Here is a 22,999-nt window from a genome sequence, read left to right as displayed (position 1 = left end):
AAGTTATCGTCTCGGGTATGATTAGGGATTTTTTAGCGCTTGAATCTTAAACTATAATAAATTTGAATCGCTGGCACGAGTTTTTATTTCTGGAAGGGAACTCAAGCCGCTAATGCACTTAAAGCCCATATTCATAAACGAAATTTAATGAGCCCATCATTAAATGAGCTCAAGTTGGTAGAATAAAACTAACAATAATCCCCACTTTTAATGGTCCTAACATACCCTCTTATTTAATTAGTGCATACAGGGTATAAGAAGCAACAGAAGAAAGACACAAAAACTTAAAAAAAAACGAAAAAAAGTAAAAGAGTTCAGATTTTCAGTGTAAAAAAGCGAACGTCATAAATTGCACAAGACTGCGTACTCATAGTAGTCGTCGTTGTCGTTGTCGTCACCGCAATCACTCATTACCGCATGGTCATACCAACAAAAAAGTATATAAAAAAGAAGAAAAACTACAATACATATGAACATTGTATGCATATATATGTACATGTCTCTGAATACACACCAGACAAAAGAAAAACCAAGAAAAACAATGCTTAAAGCTTAAGCCGCAACACTTTTCTCTTTTCTGACCAAGCGTAAACCCAAAACGGAGAGTCAGTGCCAGAGCCAGTAGAGTCGCAGTCCCAGTCCCAGTTAAGAGAAATGATAAATTTACTTAAACAATATGAGTTATTAACGAAGAAGAAGAAGTAGTCCCCTCTGTCCCCCACACGTAGCTCCCTCACCTCACCCCAAAAAGTTTCCCCCATAAAAAGCATAACAGCGAAACCTCTTGAAAAATTGTCACAGAGTTTTTTTGTTGTTGTTTTCTTCTGTTTTGTGTTCGCTTAAAGTGCTTTTTGGTTTGTCTTAATTACAACAACAATGAGCAAAATAAAAAAAATGGTATTGCTTAGCTTTTGGCTGTGGCCTTTTTGCACGTATATGCATTATTTTAAAATTTTAATTACAAAAGCAACAAAAAGTCAATCATTAAACGCGCTCAACTACAACGACAACAACGAAGACGCCTGCGGACCTCCGATTAACCCTTTGAGAGCCATTTTGGTTGAACTCAGTCTGGCAGTCAGTCAGTCAGTGATTTAGTCAGTTAGTCAGTTGGTTCGTTGCTTTTGTTGTGTTTTCATTAAAAGTAAAACTTTTCACATTAAAAATGCTCATAAAATTCCACTTTAATTTTTCATCCATTGCGTCCATTGCTTTGACGTGTTTCACTTTTTAAATAACCACCAAAGTTAAGCACTGCTTTTAGAATTTAGAATCTAATTTTAATTTAAATCATCCGATTGATTATACATAAATGCAGTTTCATTGACATTTTCTGTGGGTTTTTTGTTTTATTTCACTTCATAGAAATTGCATTTTGGACTTTAGCTCTTTGACTTTGGCAGAAATTCGCTTTGTTTTGACATTTCTTCAAAATGCACTAGTAATTAGTTTTTGCCAAGGTTCAAGTGCGCAATATTGTGCAATCATTTTTGCTAAACATACGTTTTTTTCTCCACTTTGCTTTGCAGGCATAACCAAATGGCTTACCGGCGACCGTAAGATGCAGCTCTGAACTCCGCCTAAACACAAAAAAAAAGGTGCCCTCTTGTCGTCTAAACACGAACTACGGAACGGATCACGGAACTGAACGGAACGAAACGAAGCCGCCTAATAATAATTAGATAGAGAGTGAAAAATCTAAACAAAGATCGATAAATTATTAAACTAAATTACACGCTAACATCATCATCATAATCATAATCATCAGAATGCAGGTTCCAGAGCGCATTGTATCACTATATGTAGCCACATGTGGTCAGAATGGGCCCGGTTTGGGTTCAGACGAAAAGGAAATTATATTACTCGTCTATGTTTTGCTGGATGTGGCAACTGGACAGGTGAGTAAACAAAAAAATGAAGAAATTTAATTGCAATAATCAATTAGCTAGTAGTAGTAGGAAGTTTATGATTTTTATCCCCATCTAACGCTCCATTGGACTAGGCACCGCCCCTCGTAGCTTGTCCACCATTTTGTCGACTCTTAATTAATGAATGCTGTGCCCGCGATAACATACTATATATACATATATATACATATGTATATATATGCACTTTCAACTCGTTGTGCCAGCGTTTCGTTGATTATGTTACAAAAGACTCGACACAAATTTTGATTCGCCGAAAGCACAAACAAAAAAACACAGAAATGAAAAACGAAAGCTGAGGAGGGCTTCTGGGATTCGTTGGGGGTTTTTGTGTTGCTTTTTTTGCGCTTTGTTTAGTTGTATCTGTGTCTGGTTTATGCATAGAGGGTTTAGGTCTTTGTGTTTATGGGGTATCTACTCCTCCTTCTTCTCCTCGTTTTTGCTCCACCTTCTCGATTCCTAAACCTTTTATAATGTATGTGCATATTTGCATATTTTCAGTTTACCCAACGATTGACACTAATTGTTTGAAAAAAAAAACATTCGAGAGGAAGATGGGCTTAGGGCGAAACCCATTGGCCCATTACCTAATCCCTTCTCAACAAGCACACAAAAACACAACAACAACAACAAAAAACTCTAAAAACAAGGCGTAAAGTTTCATCTTGAGAAGTTTGCCCATAAAAATGTATTTACTTAGCTGAAAAGCATTGAATTTCCAAGAAAATGCAAAATGCAATAAAAAAACTAGAGATCCAACTTATTGAAGCTTGACTTGTGTATGTAAAATCTAGTCAGACCTTCAAAGAGAACTGCATATCAATCTGGCAATTACAATTCACCAACCATAAGAATTTGGTGGTAGACAAAATGAAGCTGCCTTTTTGTATATATTTCGCAATTATTAATAGCAATTTTAGAAAAGGTTCCGCCTATTGGCGTTTTTTCAAATAAACACTATTTGTTTTGGAAACAATACGATATTGAATCTTAAAAATTTTGTCAGTTTAAATGGTAAAATATTCTTTTCTGAACCTCTCCGAAATGTCCTCACATTTTGTTTATTTTCTTTTACTATGCCTAAGCTTATATTTTGGTTGACTTCCCTTCGCTTCACCTCAATAACTTTTCTTCGAGATTTATCAACTTTCTTTAGAATTTTATTTATTTAAGTTTATTAAGGCGTTTCTAGCAAATTATATAGACGCAAGCTTTAATAGAGGATTGCCAACTAATAATCATGAATTTATCAATAAAGATATATTGTCTGTGAAATCACGTGTATATATAATGTAATCGAGTCATGACTGTAAACTATGGAAAAGCCCCAAAAAAAATCTAGGCTAATTTTGAAGTTTAAATTGATTTTCTTCTTATCTTGTATTGTCTTTCTTGATTTGATTTGTCGTTCTGTATTTAAAGTCAATAATTATTTATTCCAGATTTCTTTAACTTTGATTAGTTCAAGAATTTGTGTTTTCTACTTAGTGGATTTTTGAGATTGTTTAAATATATTGTCGATTGTGTGATATATATAAAAGAATATTACTAAATCATCAAAACCTAATGTGAAATGTGGAATCAAACAGTCTTAAAATGATAAACAGTGTCAATATTCCTTTTCAAGTCTTATAAGTAATCAGCTGTCTGATAGCAATCATTTAACATTGATTAGATGTGATTTGATTTATTTCATATAAATTAAAATATAAATGGGTACAGCCCAAAGTACTTTGGATTTCACGATTTAAATTCATTCTTTAACTTTAATATTTAGTCGAATATATTAATTATATATGTACATAAACTTCCACAAACTCTTGGAAAGTTTTTTAAGTACAACTTTGTATGGGGAAAAAATATAAGTTTGAAAAACATTTGTTTGTCAGGAAAATCCATCAACTGGAAATTTCTGTTTTTTTTTCCCAAAGGGCAAAACATATTTTAAATGTCTTTCATAGTAACTAATTTGGGATTTGTCTATTTAAATTTAAATTCTCCAAATGAAATCGGTAAACAATTTCACTAAAAAATGATTGACTAGACACTATTTAGTTTTCTATTGTATTCTTGAGTTTTTCAATATTTGCAGTAGATTCGTTTGTATAGCTAGAGATATATATGTAAGTATTTCCCAATTATGAACTAAGCAATCTTAATATAGCTATTAGCTATGGCTATATACATCTGAGTTTTTTTTAAAAACAAAACACAAAAATTTCCTCAGTTGTTGCTGTTTGCATGCAAAATGGCAAAAATAAAAAATAAAAATTTTTGTTCAATCATTATCAATATACGCAATTTTATTTGCCAAATGCTTGACAATTGTACACAAAGTCCATGGTTACGTCGTTTTTCAAGCTGAGGCTTAGGCTTAGACCTGTATATATGTTGGACACACGAGAGAGCTTGACTGATTGACTGACTGACTGACGGACGAAGTGACATACCGACGACTTACTTACTGACTGTCTGATTGCCAAGCTGTTTTCATACTTAGTAGACCTGAGGAAGAAAATTGTTTGCCATTATTAGAGGTTTATACACCCAATGCAATAACTCTTCCCCTCTTTCTCCATCTCCCTTCTATCATCTGCCAATAGATCCCATAGAGATAGATATAGTATACATATTTACAAATGTATTTACCTCATATTTGCCTGTCTACAATGAGGGTTGACATTGTCTCAGCCAAAACACGCAACATTTTCGTGAATGCATCTCTCTTTAAGAAATCATCCGAGACTCGTACACTTGATGGTGATGGAGGGAAAGAAGTTGGCGGGACACAGGTCGCGGTCTACGACTTATTTAAGTGGCATTTAATGGCTAACCGATTACGTTGAGCACCAGAAACCTTCAATAGTTAAGGTTCGTGGGGTGTCCGAGAGTAGGGCACTTTAGGCAAATTATATTTCTATAATTAATTTTATTTTCAAGCAAAACGAAACGCAAAACGATTTAAATATTTTTCCTAATACCCTCTACAAACAAAAGGTGAAAGGGTATTGTAAGGTTATAAATTTGCTTATAAAAGAGATTAGGAAGTGGCGACTTGTTAAAATTTTTTCTTCGAAATTCGATTGTCCGTCTAATCTTACTAAATAAATCATAAATTTGCTTATAACATACATTTTCTTATAACAGACATTAGGATGTGGCGATTTATTTCCACCTTTTCTTCGCATTTCGATTGTCCGTATAATCTAACCATAGAAATCTCAGGATCTATCATAGGTAGAGCCAAGTAATTCGGGATCTGAATACATTAAGTTTTTGAGCAAATTAAGTTTATTCTACATTTTTGTCATTTTCTCCTTGGCCATATTCCATCTAATACTTCTTTTAATATTTTAAAAATCGCAATCTAATTTTGATATCTCGATATATATGGTCAATTGCTATAGCTGTACCAAATTTCTTAAAAATCTGAATGACAATATGTGAGTTATGCCTGGAAACAATGGAAACTTAATGCTAATACACCTAACAGGTATTGCAAAGTGGTTTTGTGCTGAAAAGTTCATGGGAAACAGCTCAATATCCATGATATGCAGGGTATCCTCAAGTTGAAACCACGATTTGCTTAATTTATGTTGGCCAATTTTTATGCTAATGTTTTTTCGGTGAGTCCCCGCGCTGAAGATTGTCATTAAATTGCTAGACTTTGACTGCTGAAATCTGTGGGGGGGAATGGGAGGAGGGTTCAGTTAAGTTCAGGTCAGGTCACAAAGCTTTTGCTGCTGCTTTCCCAAATGATGATAAATTTGAATTTTGTTTTCTTAGTAAGTAACTAATATTTAGAAATACATATATATATAGATATGTAGGTATATGTATTAATTAAGACCAGACCAGTCCAGTCTGGTCGTCCAGACATTGGAAACTTTCTGTATAAAATTAAACAATATAATCCATATGCATATTGTATACTGTTACTTAAAAATAGATACATAGATGCCTTGAATTTTTTGTGTTTTGTGGTCTGCAAAATTTATGTTAATGTTTGTGCAAAAAAAAAAAAAAAAACACAAATGAAACACACAATAATATACTACAAATATATAGCAGCCGGACCTAACGGTGAACTATGGAAAGTGGTTCATCGTAACAAACGAGAAATATAACATAAATTGGCTTGAATATGTTTCAAATTAGAATTGGGCTTTTAGATGGAGCAGAGAATCATCATTTACCAATGATGATTATTCTGGCACTCATCCATAACGTCAAGTTTCGTCACATAAATCTGTATTACTACTGTTTTTTTTTTTTTATATGTGGGTACTTTTATAATTTAGGCATGCCCCGGAGAATGTCCATGGGCCCCTCTTCCCACAAAAATAAAAAAATAAGAGTCATATGCAAATTATAATTGGATTTTTATTTTATTTTTTTCTGAGCGACGTGCGGCATTGACATGACTTCTGATTCTGAGCACCGAGTTGCAATTAACCTGCCTAATGGAGCGCAATTCATATCATACATGTACATATATGAGTCTATGAATATGAATATGTTTATATGTGTACATATAACGTATTTCTAATGTCAACCAAAATGAGTTAAATGTTGATTAGAACTCTTCAATTGTCAAAATGATAAAGTATCTTAGGTATACATAAATACAGGGTGACCCAAAAGTTCTTTTTAATATAAAATTAGAGATTTCATTTAGAAAATTTTTTTTTTTTGAAACATATCGGTTTAGCTTAGCGAGTTTTTGAGTATTTGAAAGTATTTTTAATATCATGAATAATACTCTTTCATAGAGTCCTGAAGCTCCCAATTTTTAGCAAAGGGTCCCAGGAAACTTGAAATCACAAGCTTTTAACTCCAGACTTTACATTCGAATGCGATTTTGGAGTTTGTCCTTCTTTTTTTTTTGTGTGTTTAAATTATATACACATTAAGGAATGGAATTTGGAGTAGTTTTAGAAATAAAAAAGCGTTCTTGTGAGATGAAATTAAGTTTATTTCTTTCCCCGAGGATCCGCCGATGTCTAGATAAAATTTTCGGTCTGCACTTCCCTCTCTTTATGGACTCACATATCATAAAAACCCAGCACTCTCAGCGAAAACTTCCCTAAAAAATCGAACACTCTTAACATAAAGACATAAATAAGGTATAATTAAGTGCTTTTAGAGTAGGAAATTACCCGTGTTTTATGCCCCTTAGATCCGCAATTGTAAATATATTATAATTTTAAGGCACAAAATATCTTTGGAATGCCTTTTCTTGATAAGCGAATCGGTGAGAGGTAATTTAAAGGCACTTTATGGGTAATTGTAGATAAAAAACACTAAGGGAAACCTTTTTATTTCAGAAAGATAAGTATCAAATACATTTTTCCCAGATTTATCAGAGCATTTTAAAGTTTGGCCAGATTTTATGGTAAACCTAAAATCTAGGTTAAAAAGCCTAAAAGTTTGCTAATCAGGTTAAAATCAGAGAAAGAAAGCAATACAAAAAAATATGTTAAAATTTTATGCCCTTTTGAGCGTAAAAATTAGTTGCTAAATTTCAACAAATTTCAAATTTTGATCAAAATCTAAAGATCAATCAATCAACTTGTTGAAATGTTTTATACTCCAGCCCAGAGATTAGTCATGGCAATTTAAAAATGCCCAACATTCTAAAACGGCTAAATTTGAATTTTAAATTTTATTAAGCCCTTTTAAACTAAAACGTTATATTACACATTCCTGCAACAACAATCAAAAACTTTTGAAAATTAACCCATAATTTGATTTTAGAAGGGAAACACTTAAGTTTAAATCACACAATTTAAATGGATAATATCCTCATGGATGACTTTCTATTACACTATTATGTATTGAGAGTTTTGTTTCCTTTCCATCAGAATAATAATGCACACAAACCACATACATTTCCATTTTGCAGTTGCAAATTGAGTTTCACTCGTTAAAAATAAATTTCTTGAACGAAACAAAAAAGCCGTAAGAGAAAAAAAAAACTCACTATAAAGACAACGACAAATAATTGGCATGTTAATTATAGGATAGTTATGACTCGAATGGCAACAATTAAAGTTAATTAACATTCGAATGTTGCTCTGTCGGCTTGTATACCTGCCTGCCTGCTCCAAATCTCTTTTCTATATAGAACTCGATCGAGATCTCGAACTTGATATCTCTGTCTGTCTCAAACTAGATTTGTATTCGATTCTTAATTTCATTCATGACTAGAGATTAAGATTGTTTGTGTGGTTATATTGTTGTCGATTGCCATTGAGCTACATTTTCTACTGTTTTTTTTTTGTTTTTGTTGATGGAAAACTTTTCTTCTTTTGTTTCGCATAATTATTAACTTCTTCCCCAAACCCCTCCACCCCTCACACCAATTGGGTAGTTTTTCTTTTTTTTTCCTTTGTTGAATTTAACATGAAACTGAAGGCTCTCAAAAACTCATAAATATTTCATTACCTACATATGTACATCGACAAAAAGGAATGAAGAACAGGGCTGGGGCTAAGAAGGAAGAGGTTAAGGGGGGGTGGCGGTAAATGTATTGTCTAGCTATATGTATATATTCAAAAGGTATGCAAATCAAATGCCACAAAAAAAAAAAGAAACAAAAATCAGCAAATCAGAGAAACGCTTTAGTTTTCTTTTGCTTCTACCCTTTCAGAGACCCCTTCGAGAAGGGTATGAGGCAATGGAAGGTGGTGTGGGTTCATCATTTGCATAGCCCTCAACACAAAAACTACCTGTAGTTCCTATACTCCTATATATAGCTTCCGTTGACGCAAGTTTCAAAAGTCTCACCCTCTCTCTCTCTTTTTCTATTTCCAGATAATTGGCACCAAACAAATACTCGTCCGACCCGAAGGTTATTTCATCAAAGATCGGACCATATCCAGCTCATCGGATAACTCGAATGCTACCACAAATCCGGCCTGTTCACCCACAAATAATACACCTGCTCCCCTGCTGGCCATTACGGGGGATAGCAGCCAAAGCAGTGGGAATGGTGGAACAGCTCAAAATGGTAATTCGATTATTAGCACCACTTTGGAAAATAGTAGCGAACTGATATTACCCATAGCCGAGGCTCAAGCAAATGGCAAACCCCTAACGGAAGCCATCGAAGAGGTGAGTCAAATGCAAATCTCTTATAATCAGGTGGAACCACCAACCACCATAACCACCAACCAACCATAAACGATAAGATTAGTCTTGCTTAGAGAGTGTGAGGAACGGAGGAACTGTCGGGGTGGCAGAGAGTTAGAGGGGCCAACATGTGCTCTACTATTTTTAGATTGCTCATTGCCCCCATTGAACCCCAACCCTTGACTCTCTCAATCTTTCTCGTTCCCTCTCTCTTTCGCATCGTATTTTCCGAGATCAATGATAACTCTGATAAGGACTTTTATTGGTGGGGGCGAGAGGGGTACTTTTATTTGGTTTTCTGTCAGTCATGACAATTGGACTATTTTTGTATTATGCTCAGTCATCCAGAATTGCACTTACCCGGGGGGGCACCCTTTGAGCCAGAAACCATAGTGTCACATACGTCTTAAGGTTTCCCCTCTCCCAACAAAAACCAAAACGTACCATTTTATTCAATCTTATCTGTAACTCGGTTGAGCCGATAAGACGACGCTACTTGAGCATATTTGGAGACAAGCCTCATCCCGAAAATTTCTTCATTCTCAGAGCACATGTAATAAGTGTGATGTATTTGACACTTTTCTGGCCAGATAAAACAAAGATGATGAAGTGGAAAAACCATAAGGTCGACTGATTTATACCCTGCAGTTTAAAAAATAATGAAATATTCGAAAATCACTTTTCAAACATCTTTCTTTACTTTAAAATTTTTGAATTTCACAATTTTTGATAAGGCTACGTTTAGTGGAAGGCTTTTTTTTAGAATTTTCTCGGCTATTTCTTATTAAATTTTAAAGAAATGCTGTGATCTGTGATAGTTTTTATCACTTTTACTATTGTCTAAAGTTTTGACAACAATTCCTTGACTTTTAGGAAAGTTGTTCTTGATCTTCCGTGATAATATATCACATCATATACCAAGATTTCTACCTCTACCTCTTAGAGACACTGAGATATTAAGAGTTATGACAGTTCAACAGGAAATTCTTTATAGACTCGCCTTTCTCAATTGCCTCGAAATCTTTATGAATCTTTGCCCGAGACTTATAGAATAAAATGTATATATTTTGCTTTTTGGGGATAAGTGCCGATTAATCCACATTATAATGCATTCCTAGAAAAACACAAAGAAAGTGAGGAAGAGAGAGAGAGAGAGAGAGAACAGTTTTATTGCCTTGAGGGTAATTACATGCTATATTATATATGTATATTGGTAAAGTGCATCTTTAGGACTTTGTCCACGTTAAGATTACTTGAAGCAGCTTTCAAGTGACGTAATCCCTAAGAGGTGAGGAGAGGCGAGCACATCTACTTGACCACCTGTCTGGCATACTAATTTGTTGGGTAAATAGAAAAATCTAAGAATGAATGGGACAAGGTCTTTCTCCTCTATCCTCCTCATCCTACCTCTGACGACATTAAGCTTGTAATGCGCGACATTAAGCCGCCTGTATTTGATCATGATGACTTGGCTAAAAAAAAGAAGAAAATAAAAAAACAGTGGCAAATCCATTTTGATTATTCTATATCTCTCACTGCCTCTCTTTCTCTCTTTTTATCTCTGTTTCTGTCCCTCTCATTTAATTGACAATAATTACTGACAACTAAAACGGGTTTAAAATACACACAAATCACAGCATTCGGGGCGTTGTTATATACTCGAAGTCGAAGTCGTAACCTACAAAAATGTTGCATTAACATTAACCCGGCAAACCTTTGTGGTCGCCCTCCACCTCCCCCGTTACCACTCAGCTCCTCTGTCTCTCTCTCTTGAGACTAATTGCCATCTTTACAGTCACTTCTATAGACAGTTTTTTTCCCTCTTCTTTGTTCCAGTTTGATGCCTATTTGAGATCTCTGTCACTTCATGATACTGAGATCAAGATAATCACCGATGGCCAATTGCCATTGCGTCAGTGTCTACATCGTGAGGCCTGTGCCAAAGATGTCGAACTTCCATCATATTATAATAAATTCAGTGATCTGCGCAAAGAATTTGTGCGCTATAAATCGGGAGATCTATCTAGAGCTCTTGTCCCGGTTAAGGATATTAAAAAGATGCTCCAATCGCCAGTTATGCCCATGCCGCAATCAATTGGTGAAATGCTGAATGGTAAGTAACGATTATATAGATTGTATATTCATTCATTTAATTTATAATCTATAATTTTTGTAGAGCTCAATACAACCTCTGTGGAGGATAATGACTTTTATATACGCGAATCTCGCGATATGATCACTGTGATTCAAACATTGCTCCAGGCGGGTAAGTTCAAATCTAATCAGTTTTAAATAGATTTTCTAAAATTAGTTTATATATTTTATTAGGTCATGTATTTGCCACAAATGAATTGGTTAACTTAGTACTGGAACCTGGAATTTGGTAAGTTTATAACATTTTGCTAAAATTTGTCTCTAGAAGATGAATTGATGTCCCAAAAGTCAGTTTGTTAGCAGTGTTGATGTCTCAAAGTTTTGATTTAATTCGTAATAGAATAAAAAGTAAAAGAGTCTAAAGGGTTAGAATATGACTACTTATTAAACTCTTCTTATGAAGTGCGTTTTCGGTTTGAAGTCTTTCAAATTTTTCTGGAGAGATTAATAGATGGATCAGATTATTGTTCTTTAAAGAAGAAGGAGCAGTTAGAACCCAATAATAGTTCTTAGTTTATAGTTCACAGTTCATTATAAAGAACTTATAATATCACATAAAAATTCAGGTTCCGATCTAGGTGTTGATGTTCATAGAACCCATAATATCATTTTAAAAGTTAGTTTCCGATCTATGTAGGTGTACATTTTGGAAGGCAAAATCGATCATTAAAGTTTAAGTTTTTAAGTCGGTATTGGATGTCAAAATTTTAGAAGATTGGAAGGAAATTCAATATAAGATCGTTTTTAGTAGATCCACAAAGTATCTAGAAATGTCTCCAATAAGTTTTTATTAGGTCTAAGAGTATTAATAGAAAGGGTTTAAAACAAGGCTTATAGAGCAAGAACATCGAATGAATGAATTAAGATTTTCACTAATTTAGTCAAAAGAATACCGAGAATATGCTAAGAAACATACAGATAAGAAGATAAATATTTTAAAATGAACTTTAGTCTATTTCATTGCCGTACAGGACTTCCTTTTGATTATGCCAAGTCATTATCACTAAAAGCAACTGAGTTCAATAAAACTAAAATAATGTAAAACGAAAGATTTACAATTGTTTATATCTTATAGTACAACATAGCATAGCATAGATTTCATAACAGGTCGATTAGTTTTCTAGAGCGAAAGAAACCGAATTCAATGAAACTAAAATGACTTTTCGTTCTTTATTATTGAAGAATTTCCAGGAGATGTATGCAGATTTTAAAGGCTCTTACTAGGACTTTACATTGCTTATAAAGTTTATAGTCGTAGCATTTTGAAGAGATCTTTCAATACGTTTAGTTTCGTGCTACGTCCGACTTTCAATTCTTAAAAGTATTCTCTAGTAGATCTAATAAACACTTTGATTTTGTTTCTACTAGAAACTTCAATTCTGCTTATTGTTCATCACGTCATTTGGTTATGATTTCAAAGTCTGCTTTTCAACTCAATTTCAAAAGCCACTCAAAGTATTCGCAATTTGTCACACACTTGCATGTACTCCATATGTATGCTCCAATTCTTGACAAGGTCTGCACTATTTTCGAGTGCCCCAAATGTTTAAGAAAGAAATCGAGAGCTCACTCAAAAATATATGGTAGAATACCAAAAAAACACTACAACAACAACAAAAGTGGGAATGGAACGCGCTGAATCTCAATCCCCCAGAGCTCGTGTTGTGTCGTCGGGTTTGTCGTCAGTTTACTTTTGGATCGAAAGGCGATAAGAACAAATTCACTGTTTGAGCGCATCTTTTTCCCTTTTCACGTTCGGTTGTTCGGTTGGTCGTTGAGTTGTTGTTTTTATGTATTGTTGTTGTAGTAGTTTGTAAGACGATCAGTGGAAACGTCGACGGATCGTAGCACGGTTTCATATTCGTCTGGATGAATGCATTGGCTGTGTGTTCTTGTTATCGCCTTTTGCCTTCTTGCCTTGAAAACTTTACTTTGCTTTACCTCTGTCTATATGTACATATATGTATGTATATACTGTGGCGAAACCAACAACCAGATCGAGGCATATAATAATTAATTGCAATTTGTGTTTTCTGTTTTTTAAAAAATAAAGGTAAAAGCAAAATTTGCTGCCAAACTTTTTTGCCCCCTCATTTCGTTTGCCAAATGTGATTATTCATGTTTCTATTTGTTGTTTTGTACTGAGGCGCGGAGGAGTATCTACATATGTATGTATGTGAGAGGGGTCTTATTTGTTTGTGTTTGTATGTGTATGATTGGCAACAGTCAGCAGAATGATTGAAACGAACTTTGTGCGAAACGTGACTTGGACGCCTTTTTGTGCCAAGAAAATGAGAAACAAAGACTTGACTCCCAATACCGTCTCAGTCGTCACGTGTTGCATAATCGACCACCACCCTAATTTCAATTGAACTAACTTTATCCTCACTAATCCACCGTCCATTGTCTTTTATTTTGTTTATGTGAAATTCTTATATGGGTTTATTTTTCTTTTAGCTCAATTGACGACGAAATCGACGGGAATTGCATTGTGCGAGCTCGTGGTTTACCCTGGCAGAGCAGCGATCAGGATATAGCCAAATTCTTTTGTGGTCTAAACGTTGCCAAGTAAGTATGAAAGATGAACACGACGTAGTAACCCATTGATAAGAGACAAGAGAGCTCTCTCTCTGTGATACTCACTCTCTGAGTTCAGGCGGCAGGTCAATCAGAGATTACAAGCGAATGACCCACTTTATCATCTCCTATTCTCTCTCTCTCTCTTTCTTCTCTTCTCTCTCTCTCTCTCTCTCTCTTGTAGGGGCGGCGTTGCTTTGTGTTTATCACCGCTGGGCAGGCGCAACGGTGAGGCATTGATACGTTTTGTCTCTCAGGAGCATCGCGATATGGCATTAAAACGCCACAAGCATCACATTGGAGCACGTTACATTGAAGTGTATCGTGCTTCTGGTGAGGATTTCCTTGCCATAGCTGGCGGTGCCTCCAATGAGGCTCAGGCCTTTCTTTCCAAGGGGGCCCAAGTGATTATAAGGATGCGTGGTTTACCCTATGATTGCACTGCCAAGCAAGTGGTAAGTTGGCCCATTAGACTAATGGCATAATGTGACTTTAACTAATTCTCTCTTTCCGTTTAGCTGGACTTCTTTACCACGGGCGATTCACCGTGCAGTGTTTTAGATGGCACTGAGGGTGTATTATTTGTCAAGAAACCTGATGGAAGAGCTACAGGAGATGCATTTGTTTTGTTCGCTTTGGAGGCAGATGCCCCCAAGGCATTGGGAAGGCATCGAGAGTCGATTGGTCAGCGTTATATAGAACTGTTCCGTTCGACTACGGCCGAAGTGCAACAGGTACTTAATCGTTCGATGGATCCCAAGACCTATGAGGCCAACAATAGTCACAGTCAGCCACCGTTGATAGCCCAATTGCCGCAGATGCAGTTGCCTTTGCTGCCGCAGGTGGGTGCCATAGCCATTGCTGGCCATGGCCATGCTAATCCACTGTGCCCCATTCCACCTCCGCAGCATCTCATCACCTCGGGCACAATAAAGAACTGCATTCGTCTGCGGGGATTGCCCTATGAGGCCATGGTGGAGCACATTCTGCATTTTCTCGATGACTTTGCCAAGCATATTATCTATCAGGGTGTCCATATGGTAATCAATGCCCAGGTGAGTGTGTTGAACAGTTTCCCCAACCCTCTCATCATCTTTAACTAATGTCTCTTCTCATGCTAACAGGGTCAACCCAGTGGCGAGGCTTTTATACAAATGGATTCCGAGGATTCGGCTCGCCTGTGTGCCCAGAGGAAACATAATCAATTCATGGTCTTTGGCAAGAAGTTTCGCTACATCGAGGTCTTCCAGTGCTCCGGCGATGACATGAATATGGTGTTGAATGGTGGCCTGGCATCGCCAGTGGGTGCCCCACAGCCCACTCATCTCGGCCATGCCCACAAGCAGCCGTCGCTGCTCTCTCCGGGTATGTTAGCTCAGCCGCCGCCGCCACCAGCCGGCGCCCAGTCGGCCATCTCCAGTTCCCACTCACACACTCCACATTCACACTCACACTCACATACGCATGCGCACGTTCACGCTCAGGCCCAAGCTCAGGCCCAGGCTCAAGCCCAGGCTCAAGCCCAGGCTCAGGCCCAGGTTCAAGCTCAGGTTCATCATGCCCTGCAAACGTCTCCAGTGGCTTCCGTTCTGCCTCCTCTAACGGCTTCGTCATCGGCCAATAGTTTGTCCCAATTCATTCAACCTCAGTCCGCTGCTGCAGCCGCCGCCGCCGCCGCTGCCCACTCTTCGCTTCAAAATGCTGCAGTTCAGGCCATGTCTCAGGCTCCACCTGGCTATCCCTTCAGTCATCTATCACTGCCGCCACCCACTTCTCAGTCCATGGCCACGACCAATCCCGTACTGCTAGCCCAACAGCAGGCTCAATTTATTGCCCAGCAGAGTCTGTTGGCTCGCCAACAGGCGGCAGCTGTTGCCGTTGCCGAGCAGCAGCAACAGCACCATCAACAGCAACAATTATATGCGAATGCAATGTTGCAACCTTATCCCCTCTATGCCATGCAACATGCTACCGCAGCAGCTGCCGCTGCGGCGGGTCAACCACAATTTGTGGTGATGCAACGACCCTCCTATCTGCAGCCCTTTCCCCTGGCGGGATATATGCCGGCAGCAGCAGCGGCATCAGCTGGTCAAGGCTATCCATTCGCAGCCGGTGGAGCAGGCGGTGCCGCCGCTGCCTCAGCGGCTGCCGTTGCGGCCGGGGGAGTTGGAGGTACGGCCGCCTCGTCGGGAGCAGCTGCTGCCTTGGCCCAGTCTATGAAACGATCCTATGATAATGCCTTTCAGCAGGATCATGCTGCAGGAGCAGCAGCTGCTGCCAGTGCAGCCAAAAGAGCTCTCACCCGACCACAAAGTAGTGTCTATTCCTACTACAATCCCGGCATTTAAATAAAGAGGAGGGCACATATCCATAGACTAGAATAACGACAACAAAAAGTCGCTAAAATCAAACTCCAAGCACTTCAAGCACATTCCATTCAAAACGTTTCGCAGTGAGTGGGCTAACAGTTTTACATAGAAACCATATGCATATACATTTACCACAAACACAAACACACACACACACATACCAGACATATATATTTCTAGTGCTTAATATTGTGAAATAATTATGAAAATGGATTATGATGAACTTTTCTTTGAAAAGAAAAATTATCATCGGGATGGAAGTACTTTTGCCCTAGATAAACAAACAATTGGGTAGTACTCTTAGTGAACTAAGTATATATGTATGTCTTAAGGTTTAAGCATTATCTTTATTTTATATATACATATATATATATATTTACATATATGTATATATCACGCACAAGTACACCCACACACACAGAGACACACACATACACATACAAGCTTATAAACGACTAAATTGGTCACAGTACAAGTCTAAGCAATCTGGAAAAACTAGATACAAGAAATTTAAATTGCAAACTGAAAAATATGCATTTCAAAAACAATAACAACTAATTTGAATACTTGAAATATGAAAAAATTATTTAAAAAAGTCAAATTCAGTGAATGATCAATGTTTTATAAATTTCTTGTACATAGCTTGCTTTAGTTTTATTAGACTTGTGCCTTAAAACTTTGAAAATTTTGTCGCATTGTGTAATTCATCATTTTGTACATCACTTTACATCATCAGCTATTGCAAGTATAAGGTAATAGTGACTGATGTTAAAGATGATGAACGGAGTTCGTACATTCTTACCATACTCACACGCACACACACACACACACACACATACATATGCACTTAAGCAAATAGCTAACCCTATAAACTGAGGAAAATGCCTTAACAAAAATTGTACAATATGTATGTAATTTCTATGTGTGTGTGTGTGTGTGTTTTTGGGTGAATGTATGTATGTGTGTGTGGGTGTGTGGAACATTGGAGAGATTGGATAATCCTTTCTGCTAATTTTCTTGGCAACAACAGAGGCTAACGTCATTGATAAAGCGAGTCAAAAATGGTCGGTCTACAGTTTTTTTTCCCCCTTCAACGTGCAATTTTTACTCTAAACATTTTATTTTGATCATTTAAAACTCTGCTGATTCGGCTGACTCTCTTCATCAATGGCGTCAGGTGTTGGCTCATGTCAGAATATTTAAAAAATAATAATTGAAGTAATTGGCAAAGCAATCAAAAAACGCAAAACATAAAAAACAATCTGTTCTTTAAGACATTTTATATCTTACAATCTATTTCTATTTTTAACGGAATTAGAAACATTAGCTAAATAAGAAGAACGTACAACAAGTTGTAAAATTACTTCTTTTGGTTTTGCATTATTATTCATACATTAATTAATTAATTTCGAAAACTAAGAAAACTTTTCCCTATGTCTCTCTTTCTCTACTTTTCTTTTGTGCTTTAATTCGTTGTGTATGTGGAGACGAAAAAGAAAATTGGTTGAAAACTTTATCTTAACACCAAAAAACAAAAGAAAATCGTTTTCTGCATAATCTCATTTATATTGAATTTGAATATCGTATCTATATATATATACATATATCGTATTTTAAGTGTGCGTAAAACTGGTGTTAGTCGCAACATTTTTATGGGAAATTGATGCAATATTAGTTCTCTCTTCTTTCTCTCTTGTGTTTGTCGTCTTAAAATAATAACTTGGGGATAACTCTGCTTAATATATATAACTTCCTTACCACCAATCTATCCTTTTTCCCTTACACCCGACCCCCTCATCCATCGACTGTAAAGAATTAATTACATTTTTTTTTTTTTGGTAATTGGTTTTAGCTTTTGTTAAAACAGTTTAAGCCTAACTAGTTATTTGTCTGTCCAGTGAGTCTCGTATTTGTCCACTTGTTTTGTTGGATGGGGCTTAAGCGAAGCGGGAAAGGGTTTGGGGATGAGGGGAAATCTTTTTTTCTTGCGTCTAACACTTGAGTTTCGCATTTCGACTTCTTTCGTCTCTCTCTCTCTCTCTCTTTTTGATTCGGCAAAAACAAATTGAAATTGAACATGGGAAAGATTTTCATAGCTTAACGGAGAAAAAAACAATAATAATACCTTTAGCTTAATTGTTTTTAACTTTAGTTTTATAAATTATATATATATGGAGTTATTATGTGTGTGGTGTAGCACCCGAGAATGGGTTTTGGACTCAACAAAAAATTTCTCATCAAACGCGCAGCCACTTTAAAGAAATCAATAATTAAAATTTAGAAACATTTACTTAATTAGTTTTTAGAAAAACAACAAAAAAAAAAAAAAAAAAATAACGCACAAAGCAAAACAAAATATTTTTGATATTCCATTTTTTGATACTTAAATAAAATTATACATAACTACAACTACGCTCGACCTCGCTATCTCTCTCTCACTATTAAAATTACGCCTCTTTCCCCCTCTCTCTCTTTACACATCAATATTACATTTTTGTCCGAATCATTCTTTAAAAAATATTCGTTAAATTTTTCAAAAAAAAGTTTTAAAAGATTGTTTTTTTTATACTAATCGCCAAATCATCTGAAATTTAAAGAAATCTTTTTCTCATAGTTTGCCCTATTTCTCATACCTTTTTTCGACCCTCTCTTTGGTTTATTTATTTTTTAACTATATTTAATATATACTATGTGTAACATTTGGGGTTTATTTGTGGGCTTGGTTTCAGCTTTTCGTACGATACTTATGTATTTTTTCAGCTCATCTTCCCACTCTGGCTGCTGCGAATTGGTTCGGAAAACAAAAACAAGAAAAATTGGAAATTGGCTAAATAAAACGAACACACCATACATTTGGGAATGTAACTTTGGTACACCGAAGTTTGGTATATCCTTGCATTTATGTAGTTTAATAAAGTCTCACTGGTTATCCAATATATTGTCGTCCGTTTTGAACATACTTTGTTATCAGTCAAAGTATTTGGTTTTTAGTGTATAAATCTTTAAAAATCTTTATATTGATCGCTTAATAGTTTCTACTAAAAGAAAATTTGTAACTAACTGTTTTCCATTCATAATAGTAATCTGTATTTTTCGGCATTCTAAAACTTTAAGTCACTTTTAATCGAGTATTTTTAGTTTTTCCATAACTTAAAGTTACATGAAAGGATATTTAATCTATAAAACCAAGTTCTAAATCAAGTTTTTAAAACTTTTCTCACACAATGTAATTTATAAATTTTTTCATCATCTTACATCATTGCCTATTGCAAGTGCAAGTGAAATGTAAGTGATGTAAAAAGTGATGAACAGAATTCATAGATTTATTGTGAACATCTATGTACCAACTTGAGTTGAATTATTCCAGTTCCAGTTAAACATTCACTTCTTTTTAACAAAAGTATCGACTTTGACTGCATTTCTTATTTTCTTTCAAATATCAGCAAAGAGTTTTAGTTAATATGTTTAAGTTATTTCATCACTGCAAGGGTATATATTTCGATATATTAATCTGATAATTGTTGGTTTCTATCTGTTGTCGGGGATTGTCCATTATATAGCTATTAAATATATAAGTATATACTAGATAATGCATTTTGTATGTAACTCCTGTCCGCTGGAAAGAAGCAACAACTACAACAAATTAATTTAATTAAACTAGTCACTTGGCACAGCAATAGCAAAAGCAACAACAACAACAACAACAACAACAGCAATAAGAAACAACAATAAACAATTAGTTGTCTTTGTCTATCTCTACCTATCTTACTCGCTCGTTCGCTCTTTGTGTTTATCTCTCTGTCTCTCACTCTCTATTAAAAATATAAATACATCTTTTAATCCCTTTTGCATACTCAGATTTTATTTCTAAAAGGTTGGTGTTTGGTGAAAAAAAAACCGGTAAAAAAAGCCAATTTGTTTGTGCGCCAAAATTGTTTCATGGTCTCTGGGTAAGGTGGTAAAAAAAAACAATTGCAAAAAAAAAATTAAATATATATGTATGTCTCTCTCCTACCATTATGCAAAATGTCTAAAATCAAACTGGTGAGTGTTTTTGAATACGATTATACTTTCTAATCCAATACCAAACCCCGCATTAAACTGTTTTACTCCTCCTCTAACTAACTAACTAATGAATCTAATACTAACCACAAACGAAAAGCAATAAACAATCCACAGAAATCCAATGTATATAGGTTTATAGTTATATATCTAACATGATTCTAGTCCCTCTTGATCTTTCTCTCTCTCTATCTTTCTATTCTCCCAACAAGTATCAAGCCATACTCACAACACTGACCTGTGACCCATGCCACGAATTTATTGTTTTTAAGCTATTTTATTGACAACTAATTGGAGTTCGTTTTCTTGTCTCTTTTGTTTAGGTACCACTGTGCTGGGCGCCCATTTTGGTAATCCTTTCGCACCGCCTACGCCGCATTCACCGCTTTTGGCCACACCACGTCCGCCACCGCCACATCATCATAATGGACATCATGGGCATCATGCCCATGCTCATCACCATCATCCGCATCAACAGGCTTTTTATCCTCCGCCACTTGTCTATTGGCCATATCCCAGTCCGCCGGTCTCCCCCACCACCTATTATAGCCAGCCGGGTGCTCATTCACCATCACAGCCATTGGTAAGAGAGGACAGTGAGATTATATAGAATTTTTGGCTTACAATTTTTTTCCATTTATAGTATCCTTTGGATTTCTTTCCCCCCTCGCCGCTATCGCCACCGAGTAATGGCCTGATACTCACCACAAGCAAAGCGGCAACAATGTCCTTTGTGCCGCAACCGCCGCCAAGGCAAATCTCTCCAACAACAACGCCCAGTGCGAGTGGTAAGCCGCAACAGGTCGCCATAGTGAGTTATTCGAATCAGACGACAACGACAATTCAGCCGATGCAGCAACCAACAACAATTGTCACTGTAACTCCAGCAGTGGCCATACAAGCAGCCACGCCCACACTTACAGCGGAATCCTCATCATCAGCATCATCATCGGCTTCATCCGCGTCATCAACTTCATCGACATCATCATCTTCCTGTTCCTCTACATCTTCTTCGGAGTCGCAAAGTTTGATTAGTTTAGACACAAACCAGTGTGCCAGTCCGACGCCTACGCTGAAAAGTGGTAACCAAGGAACCACAGCCACATCCTTAGTGAGCAACTCCTGTGTGGAGCTTTACTCTCTTTGAAATGCTCTCTCTCTCTGTTTCTCTCTTGTATCCCCCCTCTCCTGCACCAACGCAAAGTTTTTGTCTTGCCAAAACGAAGAAACTTGTCTGTAGTTTAGTTTAGAACCCAATTGCTTAGTTGGTACACAAACCATTTTTGATTGACAGCGTGCTAAAAAGTCAAACACTGCAAAAAAAAGGACCTCAAAGGAATCTCGCCGCTGTCTAAAAGTAGCCGAAGAAGAAGAATAAGGGCAAGAGGTCCACCCAGTGCAATTCATATATAATAATAATGAAAACTAAACTATTTCTATTTATTATTGAATATTCCAAAAAATATTAATATATAACTTTCATTAGCAAAAGTAAAAGCAAAAAAACAAACAAAAGAAAAAAACAACAACAAATATACCCCTAGTCAATAGTAAAATTATTTATACAATTCTATATACAAACATACATACCATGACATATATATATATATATTTAATTGTTATTATGCAAATTTTTTGTGTAACGATTTGTCAAAAACTTTTCAATTGTTGCGACTTAGTCAAGCGATTTTCATTATATTCTTTATGTTTTTAGGCTAGGCCATCAATTTATGAAAATATTTTTGTTATTCTCTGAAAATTCGTTACACCTACACACGCACACCCACACAAACACACACACACACACACTGCAATATTCGAGAAATTAAACTTGGAAAATGTGTGTGTTTGTATTTGTTATATCCCCATTTTCAAAGATATTATTGATTGTTTAAGCAAAACAAAAAAAATTATAAATAAATAAACAAATATTTAAATGTATTCAACAAAAACCAAAATGACAATAATTTTATTTCAAGTTTCAAAATTCTTGAAATATAATTGCTGAATTAAGTCAAGTTACAAACCCAAGGTGACAAAATTGCTTAGTCGCGACGCAAACCATGTGCCATGAATTTATGGGTTGGCAACAAAATCAAAAATTATTTCAGAGTTTAGAAAACACGCTACAAAAGGTAGCAGGCAGAGACTGTTTAAAATTAAATTGATATTCCCAATTTTTCAATAAACGTATTGACGTTAATATAATAATATGTATATATAAATATACTTATGTATATATATATAAATAATTGGAACCTCAACAAATTCTCAGCCAACACATAAACCTTTTACATTTGCTTGCTTCCAGCCAGTTCTTTAATATTTCGGATACCGTTTTTATGGAATTATGAGCTGTTGTACCAACTGTTAGTCAACTCTTTATAAAATTGAACAATTTCTCTGGCAACTTCTTAAATGGTTCTCTGTTACTATAAAGTATGCAAAATGTAACTATCTTTTTGAAAACCATAAAGAACTTTTTAAATGTTTGGAAGCTCCAAAAATTATCCTCGTTCCTAACATACAATTGAGATCATTCTACAAAAAGAGCACATTTAATAAGAGGTGACAAAATTAATTCGAGAGCCGTTTGCTAATTCGGAAGAAAAATTTTCCACAACTTTACTTTCTTAGATTCTGTTTTGGTTGATTTCTAATACAAAAGAAAAAAGGAGATACACTCTTCTTCTTACAGAGTACCTTTCCTACAGCGAAACGACAATGCTTTTTTTTTGATTCATTAGACTCTAATGATTAGAGAAATCATGGTAAAAG

At 35.8% G+C, this 22,999-nt stretch overlaps 1 protein-coding gene across 4 annotated transcripts; it reads left to right on the top strand.

The window, feature by feature from the left end:
- The first annotated feature begins 1,682 nt into the window (after positions 1 to 1,682).
- Positions 1,683 to 21,679, top strand: LOC6646155 (RNA-binding protein fusilli). Of its 4 annotated transcripts, XM_023177957.2 has the most exons (12): positions 1,683 to 1,898; positions 8,742 to 9,041; positions 10,896 to 11,172; positions 11,236 to 11,325; positions 11,388 to 11,442; positions 13,671 to 13,781; positions 13,975 to 14,245; positions 14,309 to 14,632; positions 14,699 to 14,845; positions 14,915 to 15,155; positions 20,545 to 20,804; positions 20,865 to 21,679. In XM_023177957.2, the coding sequence occupies exons 1-12, from the start codon at positions 1,770 to 1,772 to the stop codon at positions 21,366 to 21,368; spliced, it is 2,709 nt and encodes a 902-aa protein (XP_023033725.1). In that variant the 5' UTR covers positions 1,683 to 1,769; the 3' UTR covers positions 21,369 to 21,679. The 4 variants fall into 4 exon arrangements, with proteins under 4 accessions (XP_023033725.1, XP_023033724.1, XP_046866301.1 ...); XM_023177956.2 differs by having other exon boundaries at positions 14,309 to 14,845; XM_047010345.1 differs by lacking the exons at positions 20,545 to 20,804; positions 20,865 to 21,679 and having other exon boundaries at positions 14,915 to 16,263.
- Positions 21,680 to 22,999: the final 1,320 nt, after the last annotated feature.

Source organism: Drosophila willistoni (assembly GCF_018902025.1).
Source record: "Drosophila willistoni isolate 14030-0811.24 chromosome 2L unlocalized genomic scaffold, UCI_dwil_1.1 Seg72.1, whole genome shotgun sequence".
NCBI lineage: Eukaryota > Metazoa > Arthropoda > Insecta > Diptera > Drosophilidae > Drosophila > Drosophila willistoni.
Note: the sequence above shows the minus strand (reverse complement) of the source record. Positions and strands in the feature narration are given on the sequence as shown.

Excerpts from the sequence above, each read along its gene's own strand:
- LOC6646155 (XM_023177955.2), top strand. The coding sequence starts at position 1,770 with ATGCAGGTTCCAGAGCGCATTGTATCACTATATGTAGCCACATGTGGT. Across the intron at positions 11,326-11,387 it reads TCAAACATTGCTCCAGGCGG|GTCATGTATTTGCCACAAAT; the intron begins GTAAGTTCAAAT and ends ATATTTTATTAG. Across the intron at positions 13,782-13,974 it reads TGTGGTCTAAACGTTGCCAA|GGGCGGCGTTGCTTTGTGTT; the intron begins GTAAGTATGAAA and ends TCTCTCTTGTAG.